This window comes from Rutilus rutilus (genome assembly GCF_951802725.1).
Source record: "Rutilus rutilus genome assembly, chromosome: 18".
NCBI lineage: Eukaryota > Metazoa > Chordata > Actinopteri > Cypriniformes > Leuciscidae > Rutilus > Rutilus rutilus.
Window position 1 is genome coordinate 33625399 of NC_140231.1, and position 20100 is coordinate 33645498.

At 36.8% G+C, this 20100-nt stretch overlaps 2 protein-coding genes across 2 annotated transcripts in view; one reads left to right on the forward strand and one right to left on the reverse strand.

Moving 5' to 3' along the window:
- onecut2 (one cut homeobox 2) overlaps positions 1-20100 on the reverse strand; it is a 70208-nt gene that overhangs the window by 15480 nt on the left and 34628 nt on the right. The window lies entirely within an intron of this gene.
- On the forward strand, positions 747-18151 carry fech (ferrochelatase). The gene is made up of 11 exons (XM_084387644.1): positions 747-970; positions 2578-2686; positions 4768-4887; positions 5185-5333; positions 7883-8017; positions 10171-10277; positions 10711-10809; positions 10884-10991; positions 12512-12676; positions 13689-13748; positions 14800-18151. The coding sequence occupies exons 1-11, from the start codon at positions 934-936 to the stop codon at positions 14932-14934; spliced, it is 1224 nt and encodes a 407-aa protein (XP_084243770.1). The 5' UTR covers positions 747-933; the 3' UTR covers positions 14935-18151.

Below are 20100 nucleotides of genomic sequence, written 5' to 3' on the forward strand. Positions count from 1 at the left end.
AAAAACCCAAATAAAACATCCTTGAAATAAAGCTCAAAGTCTTTATATACTGTATATAGTTTACAATGAACTGGCAGATGTCTCGCCAAAGGTTTTCTTGTATGATCACAGTGCCAAAAAATATGTAATATAGTCTCTGGTTGTGAATCACAAAAAGTAGGCTATAATTTGCATCTATACTTAATTAAAATTAAAATTAGTTTGACAGGATAATATAGATGAATAAGCTTAAAAGAAATCTCTTTGACCTTATTGGGACAGTCCAAACCTTCTTCATGAAATATTTTCCACTAATGAGGTCCATTCTGTAACAACATGAGAAGTGGAAACAAAATCATTGAGAAAAAGAAACCGAATATCTCTATTATTTGTTAATGTAGATTTAAAACCCATCCTGCCTACACGTGTCAGCCGGGTCTGGGAGAGGCACTTCAGGACAACATTCGGGATAGCGCCAAATACAGCGGCAAACTGTTGTGGAGTAACAGGAATATTATAGTGACAGAGAAATTCTTGATCAAACCATCCTGATTAAATGATTGGCTAACCCGATTGATCCCATTCTTAACCCGGTTTTCGAAAAATAAGGACTTATGTTTATAACAATTCCAAATTAAGTAATTGGTTGGAGAAAAATTGTGTTTGAAAATCATAGACCACGTGGATTGTCAAATTTATTTGTGCCGTTTGATCCTGTTTGATCCTGTCCTGACGTGATGACGCACGGGAGGGTGTGTACGTACACGGGGGCGGGGCCAGCGGCATACGTCATGACGCAGTGATAACACTGACACCGATCAGCAGCTCTATATCGGAATTTCATTGCTTTAGAGAGACAGAAGAGACAAGCAAGCGCTTTAAATCTTCAGTTCAAGCTTTTCTTTGTTTTCTCCCGTTGGAATACGAGGAGATATTATACCCGGGCGGTAAATAATGGCGGTTTTGGGAGGCGCGTGCCGGCTGATACAGCGTAAGTGTGTTTATGAACCTAAATACTCACATGACATTCATTCATTGAGATGATTATGTAATCATAAATGTAATTAATCGTGCAGAATGAGCAGTGTGAGGGCTGAAATGAGCTGTGTTTATGTCAGCTCTGTTCATGAAGGTTAAAGTGTCTCGATGACTTTCCTCTGGTTTCTTCCTGCAGTTTTTCACCTCTTCACTGAATATTCGCACAGATGTTTTCATTTAATGTTTTTAAAATGAGTGCACTAAGTTTACATGAGCGAATCGTCAACAAAAAGCGGGAGTTAAAGTTTCCGTGGCGTTAAACATCATGTTACACAACACATGCTTTTACAACTTGCGTAACTGCGCCATCAGCGACTCCCAGCGGCCGCGCGGCGCTACTGCAGCGCTGTCATAGAGACACGTGCAATATTATTATATGCTTTTATTAATCATATCATACATGCAACGGGTGTTATGTTCAGTCTTAAAGAAAATATGTAATATTATATGATAGTACTAATTCTGATATGCTGTTAAAATAATATGTTGAATAATGAATGTACTATTTAAAAATTAAAAATGCAAGAAATAAATTACATAGACAATAGACTTACAAAACCACATAAAGGCAGAATGCAATATACATATGTATAATGTGTTAACAGTAAATTAATGCATAATTTATGTATAAAATAAGTTATGTAATTAAATTATTTTTTGTATTATTTAATTTGATCTATAAAACAATGTTTCATGTGCTTTTGTTGTTTAAAAAAACTCATACAAAAAAATAGGCCTAAATATAATTTAAAAATTGAATGTTTTCTTATATTCCTTTATTTTCATATTAGTTGTGTATTTATTAATGCTGTTTTGAACCTTGGTAATAAAAAAAAAAGTATGATAACACTAAAAAAGATTTAAAGCTGTGTTTATTTTAAATGAACTATAAAATTCATCAAATGAAATACAGACTCGATCATTATGTAGTTTTGATATCATACAGGTTTTTAACGAGGCCTGGGTTTTACAGGTTTTTATGTTATGCAAAAAAAAAATATATATATATATATCATATTTAATTTTTTTCATAAATTTGATCTGCAAAACCATGTGTTCGTGTGCATTTGTTGTGTTAAAAAATGAATGCAAAAAAATAGGCCTAATAAATATTATTAATTCACTGTATTGTTTTATGAAGTCATATATGCCTGTATTTATTTTCATATTATTTATGTATTTATTTATGCTGTTTTGAGCATTCGTAATTAAAAAAGTATGACATTTCACACTAAAGGCTTAATGCTGTGTCAACTTTTAAATTCATCAAATGAAATATAGACTCAGTCATCATTTAGTTTTGATCTCTTGGGTCGATTTGTAACGTTTTTTTTGTGCACAATGCCAAAATTCATTTTTTTACTTTATGCAAAATATATATATATATTTTTTTTTTTCCTATAAATTTGATCTGCAAAACCATGTTCATGTGCATGTGCTCTGGTCATGCTTGTGTTTTGTGTGTGTGTGTGTGTGTGTGTGTGTGTGTGTGTGTGTGTGTGTGTGTGTGTGTGTGTGTGTGTGTGTGTGTGTGTGTGTGTGTGTGTGTGTGTGTGTCAGTGGTCAGATGCAGTCCCTCCGTGAGTCTGTGCACGAGTGTGTTTCTCAGACGACAGTCGACGGCCGCTGCGTTCGCCACTTCACCCACTCCAGAGACTCAAGAGAACAGGTACAATTAAACACTCACTTCCTCCTGTGCGCCTCAAGGCCTGCTGGGAAATCACATGAGCACACATGCCCAAAAAAACCAACTCACACAAACACTAGTTCTGTAGAAAAACATCTATTAATAATTGAGGGTGTAATGATGATACCCTCATATCACGACACTGAACTCACGATACGATATTATTGCGATACTCCAAGACATTTGATAAAAGGTTAACAAAAAATGTTCTGTTGATTAAAGTGCTAAATTTGATATTACTCTGTGTGTGTAAATGAACAGACTTGGACTCGGTGCTGATAACCCAAAGCTCAGGACAATAGAGACACCAGAATAACAATATTCATGATTCTGAAGCTGAAAACAGAATTATTGTAGATGAATATGCTTGAACTCTTTCCCTGACTAGATATATTTAAAATAATGTAGGACACTTTTTACTGGTAACATCAGACATCTGGCATTATCAGGACCCACAAATATTCCCCCATTGCATTATTATACACTATATTCAACATTATATATAGCAGTTTAATGTAGTACTGACACTAAAACTCTGAAAACTCCTCACACAGAAATGTTATTTTACACAATACATATTGTCACTATCCACGATACATATTGTTGCATTTTTGTATTGCAATATATTGTGACACTATATATTGTTACAACCCTATTAAAAATGCTTTTAAAGGGATAGTTCACCCAAAAATGAAGATTCTGTCAGTAATTACTCACCCTCATGTTGTTCCAACCCCGTAAGACCTTCGTTCATCTTCGGAACACAAATGAAGATATTTTTGATGAAATCTGAGCCTTGTCTCACTCCTCCATAGGCTTCTAAGGGACTGAAACTTGCTGGCCCAGAAAAGTTATTAAAGAGATCGTTAATATAGTCCAAGTGACTCCAGTGGCTCAATCTTAAGTTTATCAAGCGACGAGAATACTTTTTGTGCGCAAAAACAACAAAAATAATGACTTTATTCCACTATTCATTTCCTTCTCTCTGTGCCTCGAGTGAGTTCACGTAGTGTTTTTGCGCAGCGCGTCTGTGTTACACGTCATCACGCATCACACACATGACCAGCGTCGGCCAATAGTGAGCCTACGTGGTGACGTGTAACACAGACGCGCTGCGCAAAAACACTACGTGAACTCACTCGAGGCACAGAGAGAAGGAAATGAATAGTGGAATAAAGTCATTATTTTTGTTGTTTTTGCGCACAAAAAGTATTCTCGTCGCTTGATAAACTTAAGATTGAGCCACTGGAGTCACTTGGACTATATTAACAATCTCTTTAATAACTTTTCTGGGCCAGCAAGTTTGGGCCACCCAGAAGCCTATGGAGGAGTGAGACAAGGCTCAGATTTCATCAAAAATATCTTCATTTGTGTTCCGAAGATGAACGAAGATCTTACGGGGTTGGAACAACATGAGGGCGAGTAATTACTGACAGAATCATTTTTGGGTGAACTAACCCTTTAAGCAGTACGTTCGCCTCATTTTCAGTCATGCAAGCACAGCTTCTATCTCTTTGAATGAGGAAATTCTCCAAAGCTGTTCACCAATAAAATATGAGCAGAACTCAGTGGATATTTGACTGGTTTAGTCTGTCCTTCTGTTAGACTGTCTCACACATGAATTATGGTGAATATCTGTCAGCTGTTAAATTTAACTACACAATTAGATAATACCAGTTTAGCTCAACCAATCACCAAGCAATGCTTCATTGTGTTCAGTCTGTGTGTGAAAAGAGCATTAGCAATTAAAGAGAAAACACTTCAGCAAAACATGATCCGCTCAAAGTGTCCGAATCATTTTTTGGTCCCAAATTTTTTATAAATTTTACTGGTATGAAGAATTTTTTGGGTATAATATGTCAGTTTACTTTATTCTGCTCTCCTCACTTACATAAATGAACTATAGTGTCCTGCACGCACTAGTAAAAACATATAAAAAATGGTTTGACTGTAAATAAATGTAACTAAACTAGTTATATTATAACCACGTTAGTTTGCAATATGCTGTTCGTTGGAATTACGGTTTGAGGAAGTGCACGGCTGATCGACTCATTCATTTCCAGAAAACCCAAAACAGGGATTCTGATGTTGAACATGGGCGGCCCGGAGAAACTGGAAGACGTGCACGACTTCCTCTTACGGCTCTTCATGGACACAGACCTCATGAAACTTCCCGTGCAAAAGTAAGAATCTCTGGACTGGAGCGAGTGAAAAACCGTCTTGTCTTTTAGAGCAGTGGTTCCCAAACCTGTCCTGGAGGACCACCAACACTGCACGTTTTCTTTTTCTCCCTTATCAAACACACCTGATTCAACTCATCAGCTCATTAACCCATGTGATAATGAGCTGATGAGTTGAATCAGGTGTGTTTGACTAGGGAGAAAAAGAAAACGTGCAGTGTTGGTGGTCCTCCAGGACAGGTTTGGGAACCACTGTTTTAGAGCTTCTCAAATGTGTGTGTGTTTCCCTGTGTGTCGCAGTAAACTCGGCCCTTTCATCGCCAAGAGACGCACACCGAAGATCCAGGAGCAGTACAGCAAGATCGGAGGAGGCTCTCCTATCAAAGCCTGGACCAGCATGCAGGGCGAGGGAATGGTCAAACTCCTGGACGAGATGTGTCCGGAGACGGGTGAGAGCGCAGGGTTAAACTCGAAACACATGCGGAGATGAATATACCTGGGCTCTTACAGTGAAATGAAAATTATCCCATGATTTGCTCACCTTCCCATGTGTATGTGACTTTCTTCTTTCGCCTTTTCTTGCCTTTGGCTTGCTTAGTTGGGGACATTTCATTTAATATTCAGCTATATTATTGATCCGCCTGCATTGACACCATTATACGAGAACTGAACTGAGCTCTGCTTATATATAAATAGAAATGAACTAAATTAATAACTTTTTTACATCAAAAATGAACCGTCACTGAACTTTAGTTGGACTGTGACGCTATTTTCTTCTAGAAACAAACTCTATTGGATTATTTTCCTGTTATCACTGTAAAGCTGCTTTGAAACACTCTGTATTGTATAAAGCGCTGTATAAATAAAGCTGACTTGACCTTCAGCCGAACATGATCAGAGTTTTGAAGCTCCATAAAGCACATCCGTCCATCATAAAAGTGATCCATGCGCCTCCATCGGGTTAATAAAGTCCTTCTGAAACGGCTGTTGCTGGAAGCCACTGATTATAGTTCATAAAGTTTTAAATATGGATATTTTTCATGCAAGAACCCACGGCTTTGCTTTAGCAGGCCGTTATTAAGCCACTGTAGTCGTGTGGGTCGAGTTTATGATGGATAGACGCACTTTTTGGAGCTTTTAGAAAGCTGGGAAGAGCCAATATATTATTTAATTGTATATGTTCGGCTGAAAGGAGAAAGTAAATGATGAGATCATTTTCATTTTTGGGTTTCATTTTTAGTCTCACTTAAAAATGTCTGAAGAAAATAACGATTAAAAAAAATACGATTCAGTTAAATGTGTATGTACTAGTATTCAAATAAATAATTAACTACATTTATTGAAATAAATAACAGGCATTCAATTTTACATAAAAAATTTTTTTAAAGTTACATTTACATAAATTTTTTTTAAAATACATGTAACAGTTCAGTCATATAGTTGGTATAAAAAAATGTAATACACTGTTAAACATAAAGATTCCGAAATAGAATTTTCACAGCGATGCCAAGAACCATTTTTCTTAGTTCTAAGAACATTTTAATAATCTGATTATTAAAGTTCTATTATATAAAGAGAAGCTTTAGTGCAGTTGAAGGATTCTGAGGATGTTAAAAGTTCTTCATTAACACCAATAAAGAACCTTTATTTTTAAAGTCTAATAGAAGCGTTTAATATTTGCATTATACACAGTATTACTTTTTAACAGAATTAATTGTCTTTATAAATGAAAACACACAGCTTCTATTTGTGAGGTCTGTGGCATAATTCTAATGCTGACGAACTTTGCGTTGAGACAGTCTGATGGTGTCGAGCGTCTTTTGTAACGGATCGTAAAATAATCAGAGACAAACAGACAAACTGTCGTCTTTATTGAAAAGATATGCAGTCAGTGTTTAGAGCTGATAAAGACGAGATAAGAGTGTGTGTGTGAATGATAGATGAACCTCAGAGGAGTGTTTCACACACCCCTGTGACCCTCTCACACACACACACACCTCTGATAAACTCATGAATGACCTCACTGGGTTAGCAGTTTTTCATTAACAGACTAGATTTAGTTATGATCCACAGTAACCTGCTCATAAATGTCATCCCTTCATTTATTTATTTATTTATTTATTTATAATTCTTCTTTATTTAGTTATTTCTTATTTTTATTGTTGATATTTTCCTTATTTTTACTGTACATTGAGAGTAATTTATTAGTTTACTTGAACACATGATGTTTTGGCAACTGTGCAGAGTAAACTAAGAGAGTTGCAATCAACAAATGTAATAAAAATTAATACATTTCAAAAAGCTAATTAACCTTCAAAATAATAATAAATGTGCCAGTAAAAGTCATGAAATATTTACAACAAAATGCTTGAATTTCACTCCAAAACATCATGCGTTCAATTTAAACAAATACATGAATTAACAAATAATATTAACTAATAAATTAAAACTCAATTTATTGTAAAATATTTGAGTAGTATTTTAGTATAATAATAATAATACATTAATGATGCATTAGTATCATTTAAAATATTGTCTAATATCAACAAAGGAGATTTACAATTTTTTTTGCAAAACAGGATTATTATCGTTAACTGAAACTATTGAAGCTGAAATAAAATAATATGTAAATGTTAGTTGAAAAACTTAAACTAAACGAAATTTTTAAATATTGCTTTTGGCAAAAAAACTGGAATAAAATTCAACAATCTAACTAAAACTTAAATAAATGAAACCTTAATGAAACCTAAATAGCAATGTTTAAAAAATAATAATAAAATGACAGAAGCACATAAAGAAATGACTAAAAATAAAAATAAAATTAGTACGAAACCTAAAAATATAATTGCAACTAGCAATCAACAAGTTTAACCAAAAATCAACAAAGTACAAAAAAGTAATTAACCTTAAATGAACCTGACGAACTAAAGATGTAGTATAAGATTAAATGTGGCAGTGATAATCAGTGTTAATCATCTGTCTCTGTGTGTTTGTGCAGCTCCACACAAGTTTTACATCGGTTTCCGGTACGTGAATCCTCTGACTGAGGAAGCCATCGAGCAGATGGAGAAGGACGGAGTGGAGAGAGCCGTGGCCTTTACACAATACCCACAATACAGCTGTTCTACCACAGGTGCTGCTTGCACACACCACTGTTTTACCCTTCAAAAGCCTTTAACAGAGTTAGGGCTAGATTTACTGAACTCGGCAAATTAGCAATCCCATAACAGCACAGATGGGAGTGGAAAGATCTCTGACTGAAATACTGACAATGCGCAAATTAAAGGTGCAGTAAGCGATTTCTGAGAAACTCTTTTGAAAGTGGATCGGACCGAGCAGCATATCACACTTGTAGCCAATCAGCAGTAGGGGGCATGTCCACTCATGATGGGGAGGAGAGAGAGAGAGCTAATCAGCAGGAGGGGGCGTGTCCACTCATGATGAGGGAGGAGAGAACGAGCCAATCAGCTGTAGGGGGCGTGTCTACTCATGATGGGGAGGAGAGAAAGAGCCAATCAGCAGTAGGGGGCATGTCCACTCATGATGAGGGAGGAGGAAAACCATGGAAAAACCACATTGATTATGTGTGTGTAAAAATCATGAAGTCACTTGGCATCATTAGAAAAGTTTGTTCATTGGTAAATCAATCCTGTCTTTTAACTCTTTATTATAGTCTATTATATCCTTACATCTCTTACTGTAACATTGCTTGGGCCAGTACTTACCCTTCTTCTCTTCAAAAAATTATTTTGATCCAAAAAAAGTTTGTTAGATTGGCAACAGTATCAAATCGGTGTGAACCATCGGCTCCTCTGTTCAAGCAATTAAATATTTTATCCATTTTCAGCATAAATATCTATCAAACATGTATCTTTATGTATAAATATATGGCTCAAAATCAAAGCCTCCCGAAAGTGTTTAAAAACTATTTTTTAATTAACTATGAGGTGCATTCATATTCAACCTGACAAGCAATGAATGTTCATCTTCCCTATTATCATACAACTCTTGGTCAATTTTTCTTAAAATATAGAGGACCGTCACTTTGGAATACTATTCCCGGTTTTATTAAAACCAGCTCATCATTGTCAGTATTTAAGTCAAGAATGAAAAGACACTTGTGTGATTGTTAAAATTTTCTATATGTGTGGTGTCTTAAATTGTCTGCCATTATTGTGATGATTGTTGTTATTTATTATAATAATTTGGTGTGGTATAAACTGGAAAAACCAGAGGGGAGGTCTCATTATAAGCCCTTGGGGGTTTCGTACCTCTCCTGCATAATCCATATGAATTGTTTAAATAGCTATTTGTTTTATTCTTTTCTGTTCTTGTTGTGCTAAATAAATAAAAAATAAATAAAAAAAATATATAAAAAAAAGGAGAGAAAGAGCCAATCAGCTGTAGGGGGCGTGTCCACTCGTGATCGGGGAGGAGAGAGAGTGAGCAAAAGGGAGATTTGAAGAAAGACTGTAGAAAGAGAGATGGCTGAGAGACATTACAAATGAGAAAAGCTCAGAGGAAAAAGCTCTGCAAAGTTCCAAAGCACAAAGTCCCTCCAGCGGGAGTTCTTCTCTATATCAGAGTCAGTGTTTCTGAACTCCTGAAACGCCTCCATTGTAGTCTTGAGTTTCTTCCGGGAACGAACACGTCACAATATTCCTCATTATAATAATTCATACGCAGAATAAAGGGGCGGGGCCTGGTTGAGTTAGTTAGTAGTGTGTTAAACTGGTGGTTATGGTAAGGGGCGGGACATTTCCCAAACACGCTCGAAGCCCTCGACCAATCACAACACACTGATCCAGCTGACCAATCAGAGCACAGTGTGCTTTTCAGGAGGAGGGGCTTCATAGAGACAGGAAGTAAACAGAGCGTTACTGACAGACTGGGAAGAGAGGAGCTGCAACAATGGAGAATATGAGGAGAATAATCAACATTCAAGCTGGAAAACCTGTTCTAGTAGAGTTCAAAAACACAATCAAGACTTTGTAAAAGGGCATAATGGCCTCTTTAAACACTCTCCTCCCATAAATTTTGCATCTGAAAAAGAAATTTCCTACAAATGCATATGCAGTGAGTTAGGTCACAAAAATAACTGTCCATTGCTAATTTTTCACTGCGTGTCTTTTGTAAATCCTAGTCGTTTTTAACGCCTGAAGAGCGTTTGCTCTGGCTCAAGCCGTTAGTAAATCTGGCCCTTAGGGTTTGTAATTGCTACGTGTTTTTGTAAAATCATCTTTCTGATGCGTCTGAAGTGTAATCTGTGAATGTGTGTGTGATCAGGCAGCAGTCTGAACGCTATATACAGATACTACAATAACCGTGCTGACAGGCCAAAGATGCGCTGGAGTGTGATTGACAGGTGGCCGACACACCCTCTGCTGATTGAGGTAACGCATGATCACACTGTTAAACCATCTTTTTTAAGTTTAATAAACTAAACTTAATTTAATGTGTTTATCCAGTTGAATTTTCCAATGCATTTGAATTGACAAAGTGTTTTAAAAAAAATACTTTTGAAGACACTAAGGATGCACATTTGCCTTATGCAATATAAATATGTGTAATTGTATAAAAAAAAAAAAGATTAAAAAAAGAATATATATATAATATTAATAATTTGAATTGACAAACTGTAAAAAAACTTTTGAAGACGCTTTGGGATACACATTTGGGATGTTATTTTATTAAAAATTAATCATTTATAATTCATCTGAATACACTCTTGTTATATTTGTTGTTTGCTGCTCTTTCCCTGTCATCATCATCATTACGTCACGTTCTCTTGCTGCAATTAAAGATGATTTCTGTGTTTTCTTTCAGTGTTTTGCTGATCATATTCGTAATGAGCTGGAGAAGTTTCCTCCAGAGAAGAGAGACGATGTGGTGATTCTGTTCTCGGCTCACTCTCTGCCGCTCTCAGTGAGTCACACACAACGTCTGATGCGCTGGTGTGTTGTCTCCAATCAAAAGTAATGAAGTGTGTGTGTGTTTAGGTGGTGAACAGGGGCGACCCGTACCCGCAGGAGGTTGGCGCTACAGTTCAGAGGGTGATGGAGCGATTAGGCCACTGTAACCCGTACAGACTCGTCTGGCAGTCAAAGGTCACGATCACTTCATAAAGCCACATGTCAATAACTGTGTTTCCGTCCAAAAGTGCGAATTTGACATTTATGAATAAAGCAGCGTTTCCATCCCTTGTGTTCAAGAAAACAAAATCGTCACACCCTGGGAAATTGGTGCAAAATATCAGTAATAAACTGTAAGTTTCTTCAACCGGCTGTTTTTCCCTCCATCATAAACGAGTGTGTTTCAGAGCGTCAGACGAAACACAATAAGCGTTGTCATGGTCTCTTGCGTTCGGATGCTGGTGTGTGTGAACACACTCGTGTGAGACGCTTCTGGAGGGAATCAAACCAAATCATTCTGATCACACACTTTGACTTTCAGAAACACCAAACCAACATTTGAGATGCTGTGACGCCATTGGTCCGCTGGTTACTCCAATTATCCAATCACAGCCTCTCATGAGTTACTTGTTGCGGATCCAGGGATTTATTCATCAAACGTGTTTCCATTGTAGTTTATGTGCATGTTTTTTTTTTTTTGCCAATACAAATTGTATCCACTTCAATTGAGCGCATACGTTTTTATGAGTAATTTTAGGATTTATGCGTGTCTATCCAGTTTTTTATGCGATATCTCAAAATCCGCATATAAATAGGTGGCTGGAAGCATAACTGATTGAATTGGCTTTTCTGCATCTCATCTCAGAAACAGAAAAGAAAAAAAACACACATCCAGATGTAATATAACTCATAATTGATAGTAAAGAGTAATTTTTTGTATTATTTTGTGCGATCTGTACTTTACTCCAGTGCAAGTTAAACTGACGACTTGTATTTTTACTTGATCGCGTTTCTGTACTTCCTACAATTTTATTTTTCGCCTTGAAAAAGTCTCATTATTATTATCTTTATAATTTTTTAGTTTTAACCCAAACCTCTGTACGTCTGTCTGACAAAATAATTTATGCAATTTAATTAACTTAGCATGAAGATGATTCAGAATGCTAAAAGAATTTTAATAGTTTGCACTTTTTTTTATTTATTTTTTTATGTTTTTGCCAGTTACGTGAAAATAAGTTTCAGAGACTTTTAATTCAGTAAAGTTTTCACTTTCTATTGAGTGTATTATTTGAGGACTTTTACACCCCTGGTGTTTTGTCTTGTAATGGTTCTGAAACTGTAGTTTAGGACCAGCTGATAAAGAGAGGCATCTAGTGCTCATTAGCTGTAACTGCACTGGAGTATTGAAGCCCTTTCTGACACATCTCGCTTTGGTAAATCTTAATTATGACACACTACTATTTTGACCTTTTATGTTATAATTATGACATGAGTTGAAATTGAGATAAAGTCAAAATTGACTTAAGTCTGTCTTTTTAAATCATAATTTCTTCTTACGGTGTTATAATTTCGACTTGGGTATGTCATAAAAGTAAAATTATGTCATAATTATGATTTACAAAAGCATGATTTTTTTTCCTTATGTGTTGTAAATGGACTCCCATAGCTGAGCTGTGCGTGTGATGGTGAATTGTGTCCCTGCCGGGCTCCTGTAGGTGGGGCCGATGCCGTGGCTGGGGCCGCAGACTGATGATGTCATCAAGGGCCTGTGTGAGCGCGGGAAGAAGAATCTCCTGCTGGTTCCCATCGCTTTCACCAGCGACCACATCGAAACTCTGCACGAACTCGACATCGAGTACTCACAGATCCTCGGAGAAGAGGTGTGTGTGTGTGTGTGTGTGTGTGTGTGTGTGTGTGTGTGTGTGTGTGTGTGTGTGAATAATGTTATTTATACTTGCATTAAAATCTTATTATTAATAAAAAATAATATTTATATTGTGTTTATCATCATTGTTATATGAATTATAGTAATACTATTTATATTGTTATTAATAGTAATAGTTATATAAACATTTAAAGTAATATGATTTTATACTTCCATAATAGTATTTATATAATAATATGTATAATATTTTATGTATATCATTATTGTTATATATATGTATATATATATATATATATATATATATACGTATATATATATATATATATACATACATACATACATACATACATACATATATATATATATATATATATATATATATATATATATATATATATATATATATATATATATATATATATATATATATACACACTTTACTATATATCATTAACAAAAACTATAGAAATCATTTTCATTACTTGAAATAAAATAAACATTAACTGAAATCAGTTAAAATAAACTTAAACTTATTTTATTTCAGCCAGTTGCCAAGGCAAAAGTTTAATTACTTTAAACAAAAAATATAGAGACATATATATATTTTTTTTTTTTACTTAAACTTTGAATTAATTTAATTTTTATATATATTTTTTTTTTTCAATTTAATTTTAAAGCATTAACAACCTATTACAGAATAGCAATGGATCAAAAAGTAACACAAAAGCATAAGATTATTTTTGTCTAACACGACCTTGATGTCATCAGAAAAAAAGTCATTATTACATTTTCAATCAAAAGTCTCTGTTTATGTACATATTGTAAGCAGATTGAATATTGTACACAGTATTATTGGCTTAAATGTTGATGTGTGTGTGTGTGTGTGTGTGTGTGTGTGTGTGTGTGTGTGTGTGTGTGTGTGTGTGTGTGTGTGTGTGTGTGTGTGTGTGTGTGTGTGTGTGTGTGTGTGTGTGTGTGTGTGTGTGTGTGTGTGTGTGTGTTTTCAGTGTGGAGTGGAGAACATCAGACGAGCAGAATCTCTCAATGGAAATCCTCTATTCTTCAGGGTAAGAGAGTCTCTACAGCAGCAATAACATCATCATTTCATATAATGTCAATATTTACCCACACACTGTTTTTATAGTTAAATGAATAAAGAGATAATGAATATAGAGAGAGAGAAAGGTGTTTATCAGTAAGATTTATTTTCAGAAATATATACTGATTATAAAGTGACAGTAAAGAAAAGATTCTATTTCAAATAAATGCCTTTTTTTTTTTTTACTTTCTAACATCAAAGAATCTTGAAAAATAAATGTGTAGTACCCCCTATGTAGTGCCCCCTATCCTATGTAGTGCCCCCTATCCTATGTAGTTCCCCCTATCCTATGTAGTGCCCCTATCCTATGTAGTGCCCCCTATCCTATGTAGTTCCCCCTATCCTATGTAGTGCCCCCTATCCTATGTAGTTCCCCCTATCCTATGTAGTGCCCCCTATCCTATGTAGTTCCCCCTATCCTATGTAGTGCCCCCTATCCTATGTAGTGCCCCTATCCTATGTAGTGCCCCCTATCCTATGTAGTTCCCCCTATCCTATGTAGTGCCCCCTATCCTATGTAGTGCCCCTATCCTATGTAGTGCCCCCTATCCTATGTAGTTCCCCCTATCCTCTGTAGTGCCCCCTATCCTATGTAGTGCCCCCTATCCTATGTAGTGCCCCCTATCCTATGTAGTTCCCCCTATCCTATGTAGTGCCCCCTATCCTATGTAGTTCCCCCTATCCTATGTAGTGCCCCCTATCCTATGTAGTGCCCCTATCCTATGTAGTGCCCCCTATCCTATGTAGTGCCCCCTATCCTATGTAGTGCCCCTATCCTATGTAGTGCCCCCTATCCTATGTAGTGCCCCCTATCCTATGTAGTGCCCCCTATCCTATGTAGTGCCCCCTATGTAGTGCCCCCTATCCTATGTAGTGCCCCCTATCCTCTGTAGTGCCCCCTATCCTCTGTAGTGCCCCCTCTGTAGTGCCCCCTCTGTAGTGCCCCCTATGCAGTGGTCTCACTAGGTTTCGTCACAGATCAAGCATGTCACACTCGTGTCTCTGTCTGGTTCTCTCAGGCGTTGGCTGATCTGGTTCAGTCTCATCTGAAGTCCAACGAGTCGTGTTCCCGTCAGCTGACCCTCCGCTGTCCGCTGTGTGTGAACCCCACCTGTGGTCAGACCAAGGCCTTCTTCGCCAGCCAGAAACCCTGACCTCTGACCTCTCATCAGGACCGGCTCGAGGTTAGCTTGAACATGGAGAGAGGCGCGTGTCCATTTCCCACTGTGACGAATAAACATGCAAACGTCTCCGGCATCCGTTCCACCGTTTGATTTCAGCGGAAACCTCTTCGCCTTTTTGTTTTTCTTACTATGTCTTTCCGTCCCGGTTTTTTTCCCTTGCATGTGATCATGTTCTTCCCTGAAACAACTAAATGCAGTCCAAAAAAAATGCAAAAACCGTCAGCGTGGAACAAATTCACCAATTTTTCAGTGCAAACGCAAAACAAACATGGTGCTAAAAGTGTGTGTCGCGTGTGTGTGCATCAGATCGGCTGAAGAGGAAGAGTTCACTCATTCATGTGCTTTAAACCTGTGTGATTGTGTTTCTTCTGCGGAGATGTTGAGCTGGAAACACCATTAAAGCATCATGTGACTGAATGTACTTGAATATAGTGCTCAAGTCATATCTCATGATAAATAATCAGAAAAATCAATGAAACATTTAAGCAAAATATAAAGAATCTAAAAAAACTAAAAAAATGTGCGTGTGTTCTTTGTTGAGTATCATATTTGATACGTCAGGCTTTTATAGCTATTTATATACAGTATAAGATGATAAGATGATATCGAAATGCTTTGTTTTATGATCAAATCTCTGTAGTTTTAAAATATATGATGCAATGTAATTGGATGTTTGAGAGATGAACATATTTGATACTTTTCTATTGAATTATGTCTGGATAATCAAGTAAATCTGCTTCAGTCAGGTTTAAATATTACTAACGATATTAAAGTTATGCTTATGTTTACTTGATAGAAATCCGTAAAGGTGGACGTTTGTACAATTACACTAAAAGGGAAGAAAAAACGACTAAAAACTTGCTAAAACAGCCTCATGATGGCGTGCGACAGGTTTTGATCATGTTGAGGCCTGTGGTTATTAATTATGATACAGTAGTGCTTTATAGGGTGAGGAATGAAGTCATACGGGTTTGATGACTGAACTCTTCCTGTGATAAAATCCCCTGCGCATCTGAAACCTCAGTCATGTGGTCCACCTCTCAATCTGACCTTTGACCCCCTCGGGTCCCCTCTCACTCTGACCTTTGACCCCTGCGGTCCCCCTCTCACTCGTGCCTAGGCTTCATAACGCCTCTGACACCTCGTGCCTTCACGCGTCCGTCAGCCTCGCTTTAACTCAGTGTGGTGTTTTAGACAGACGTTGTGGATGATCAGATTAGAAACCGCTTCAGTTTGTGTGTTTAAACATCTTTAGCTTCTTTTCCCGAGGAGTCACATGATCTACACATGTTCGCATGTCTTCCGGTTCCTGTAACAGGTCCCTTGTCGTTTATGTCATTTCCTGTTGTTTCTCTCTCTCTCTGTATCATAGTCTGTTCTTTTCATCGGTGAATCTCAAGAAAACATCCACGCCATTTGAAACATCCACTCACCGCAAAATGAAAATAAATAATAAATATTAATATATAAATAAAATTAATTATATTCTGCATAAATAAAACTTTTTTTTCCCCATTATTTCCATGAAAATTACATGCATTACTGTCATTTTGAAAATGAAAGGCAGTAAATACTTCACTATTGTGAGTGTGTGTGAGAGTGTGTGAGAGAGTGAGCGTGTGTGTGAGAGTGTGTGTGTCTGGCAAGCATTTGTGTGTGTGTGTGTGTGTGTGTGTGTGAGAGAGAGAGTGTGAGCGCGAGCGTGTGTGTGAGCGTGTGTGCGAGCGTGTGTGTGAGTTTGAGTGTGAGCGTAAGCGGGTGTGTGAGTGTGAGTGTGTGTGTCTCTGTGTGTGTGTGTGTGTGTGTGTGTGGGGCCGCTGGATCCTCCTGGTAATTGAAAAGTGTAACTGCAGCGGCTCTGTGACCTCTAATTGAGAGAGAGCATTGATTTCTGCAGAGAGAGAGAGAGAGAGAAACAGGGGGATGATGGAGCAGAAAGGAGAAATGAACCAGTGAGTGATTCTGTAGGGGAGAGACTGATCAGATGAGCGATTGGAAAGGACAGAGAGAGAGAGAGAGAGATGAACGAGAAATCAGTTTTCTTCTCCATGGACTTTTTTCCACCTTACAGTCTCTGTGTTTTGCTCGTCCTACTCCTCATGTGCGGCTCCGAAAGCCTGAGAGATGCCTTTTCATTTCGAAAAAATGTCATGACAAATTATATTATCATCATCCAAATTCGAGTAAAAATGTACATCAGTTGAAAATGTACTTAAAGTTATTTATTATTATTATTTGAGATGATCCAAAGAACATCTTAAACAATGAAATGACGTCAGTTCAGAGTCACATGATCATTAATTAGTTTCCATGGCGTTTCTTTGTGTGAATGTTTAATTTCTGTTCTTTCTGCTTCTCTTGTTTCTTTCATCATGTGGTGTGTGTGTGTGTGTGTGTGTGTGTATATATATATATATATACAGTATATGTCACATAACACATACACATATAAATATATGTATATATTACATAAACACAAACTTTTATGTTAGATGATGCGATTAATCGTGATCAATCGATTTGACAGCACTAATATTTATATTAATATCTATATATTGATTTTTCTCGATTACTCGCACCTTCCACCAGATTGTCTTCTGGGTTCAGCTGCAGAAACGCACAAAAATGTCTCGCTGCTGTTTGACGCTTTATTTCACCCAAAAAAAAATCAAAAGTAAAAAGAAGAAAAATACATTTTACATAGAGTGAAATTTATTAGGTTGAGGTTCATTAAAATATTTTGTATTGTGATGTTATTATCATGACAGTAAAGCACTGAAATTCTTTGAACTCTTATGGGGAATAAAATCTCATTCTTATTGCTGTAATGAAGACATGATTTATTATTCAGTCAGGATGCTTCATATTAGTATTTGTTATATATTTGTATATGTGTAGTTTGATTATCATGAAAGCAATGTCACAATGCAAAATATGCTTCATTTCTTAATTTTTCCTCAGTGAAATGTAACCTAGAATAATTTTTATTAAAATTTTCTTTCATGGTAAGACTTGCATCATATTCGAGCGTCAGAGGTCCTTGACCAGACTTGATTTACGTGATCTGTATTTTGTGTGTATGTGTGAATCTATTAAACATGTAGCTACACTGAAGGCAGAGATGAATGAATCGTGTACATACATTTACATCTGTGTTTATTGGAAATAAATGTATTTGTTGCAAATGTATCAGTTCAAAGTGTCTTTTGTTATGGAAACCAGGGTTATGCTTAAACTAAAAACCATTAAAAAAAACTAAAACATTTTCCTTACTTAAAAATAAATTAATATTCACATTCTGAAATAAAAATGACAAAAAAAAAAAGAAAATAGACAATATAAACAAAAACTAATTCAAAATATTTTCTTTAATAACACTGAACTCTATTGACTATAGATATTTCTAACTTTTAAAGTTGCTCTAATCCTGCGTTAACGTTGTGTCAGAATTACCAGAATTACAAGAGTTGGAGGTTATTATAATGCCAAATACATTCATGTGCAAAATCATTATTGTTGACAGCAGAATACCTAATATTGCTTATTAATTAACCTCTGCAAAATACTGACCAGAAAATGCATCATGTAATAATATTTGCGGTTTTTAATGGTCAAGTGGGAAAAATTGGTTTTCCAATGTGTAATTATAGGTTTACATGAGGTGAATGTTTTTATGGTCATAAACTGATGAATGCAACAGAAAAAATAGTTTTGCTGGGTTTTATTCCTCCTGGCATTTCACTGAACGCCAGGCTTTTGTGCTTTTTTCTCTCTGTGCTGGTGTTTGGCTGGATTATTGTGGCGAAGTGGCCTTTTCCAGCTCTGTTTTCAGCATCAGACTCGTCGATGGCAGCTGTCAGCGTTTACTTTGACTGGCGTCTGTCTCTCACAACATGTGTGGACGATCTCTTAATGTCACACCTTATCTCTCGGCTCTTATCCTCCTCACACGTAATGAAAAGCCAAATGCCACCTGATAAGACGGGAACACGAGCGCCTGTTACCCCAGAGCCATGACGGAGAGAAGGAACAGACTGACAGAAAGATGTTTGACAGGAATCACACCAACATAAGCCACTTACCAGAGAAAAGCTGAGAGTTTCATGCATTTGATGAAGAATTGCTTGGTGATACAATGCAAATAAAAAAGTATTAAACATTGTTTGAATTGACATTACAAACATTCAATGTGTGTTTTTGAAAGAGTCTTTTCTGTTCATCAAGGCTGCTTTTATTTGATTAAAAAAAATACAGTAAAACTGTGAAATAATATTACAATGTAAATCGGCTGTTTTCTATGTGAATACATAGTAAAGTGTAATTTATTCCTGTGATCAAAGCTGAATTTTCAGCATCATTACTCCAGTCTTCAGTGTCACATGATCCTTCACAAATCATTCTAATATGATGATTGGCTGCAACAGTTTTATATGAAATCAACTGAAGATAAAAGTAGACATTAAATCTCTCAATATCTCAGCAGAGGAGGATTAAACAACTTGGTTTTAGTTTTGGTCTTGGGTGTTCTGGTCTTGATTTATCTTGGTCTTGACTACACCTCTGGTCTTGGAGGACTGGTCTTGCCTACTCCTCTGGTCCTGATTGGTCTTGACTACACCTCTGGTCTTGGAGGACTGGTCTTGCCTACTCCTCTGGTCCTGATTGGTCTTGACTACACCTCTGGTCTTGGAGGACCGGTCTTGCCTACTCCTCTGGTCCTGATTGGTCTTGACTACACCTCTGGTCTTGGAGGACTGGTCTTGCCTACTCCTCTGGTCCTGATTGGTCTTGACTACACCTCTGGTCTTGGAGGACTGGTCTTGCCTACTCCTCTGGTCCTGATTGGTCTTGACTACACCTCTGGTCTTGGAGGACTGGGGCACGTTCAAGTTCAAAACGGTGCGCAACGTTTTGCTACGGTTTCCGGGTTGAACGTCATGTTTCCTGGAGACGGCGTGCACCGGTGTGCAACGGGGTTTGAGATACGTTTTCTCTTGTTTGGTGGGTGTGTCAGAACTGCAGTCCAATCAGCAGCAACATGTAGCCTATATAAAGCATGTGGTATTAAAGTGAACTCGCACAATGGGTTCAAGGAAAGTAATTTACAAATGTGTTCGATGCAGCTCGGTATACGCA

Excerpts from the sequence above, each read along its gene's own strand:
- fech (XM_084387644.1), top strand. The coding sequence starts at position 934 with ATGGCGGTTTTGGGAGGCGCGTGCCGGCTGATACAGC. Across the intron at positions 8,018-10,170 it reads ATACAGCTGTTCTACCACAG|GCAGCAGTCTGAACGCTATA; the intron begins GTGCTGCTTGCA and ends GTGTGTGATCAG. Across the intron at positions 10,992-12,511 it reads GACTCGTCTGGCAGTCAAAG|GTGGGGCCGATGCCGTGGCT; the intron begins GTCACGATCACT and ends GGGCTCCTGTAG.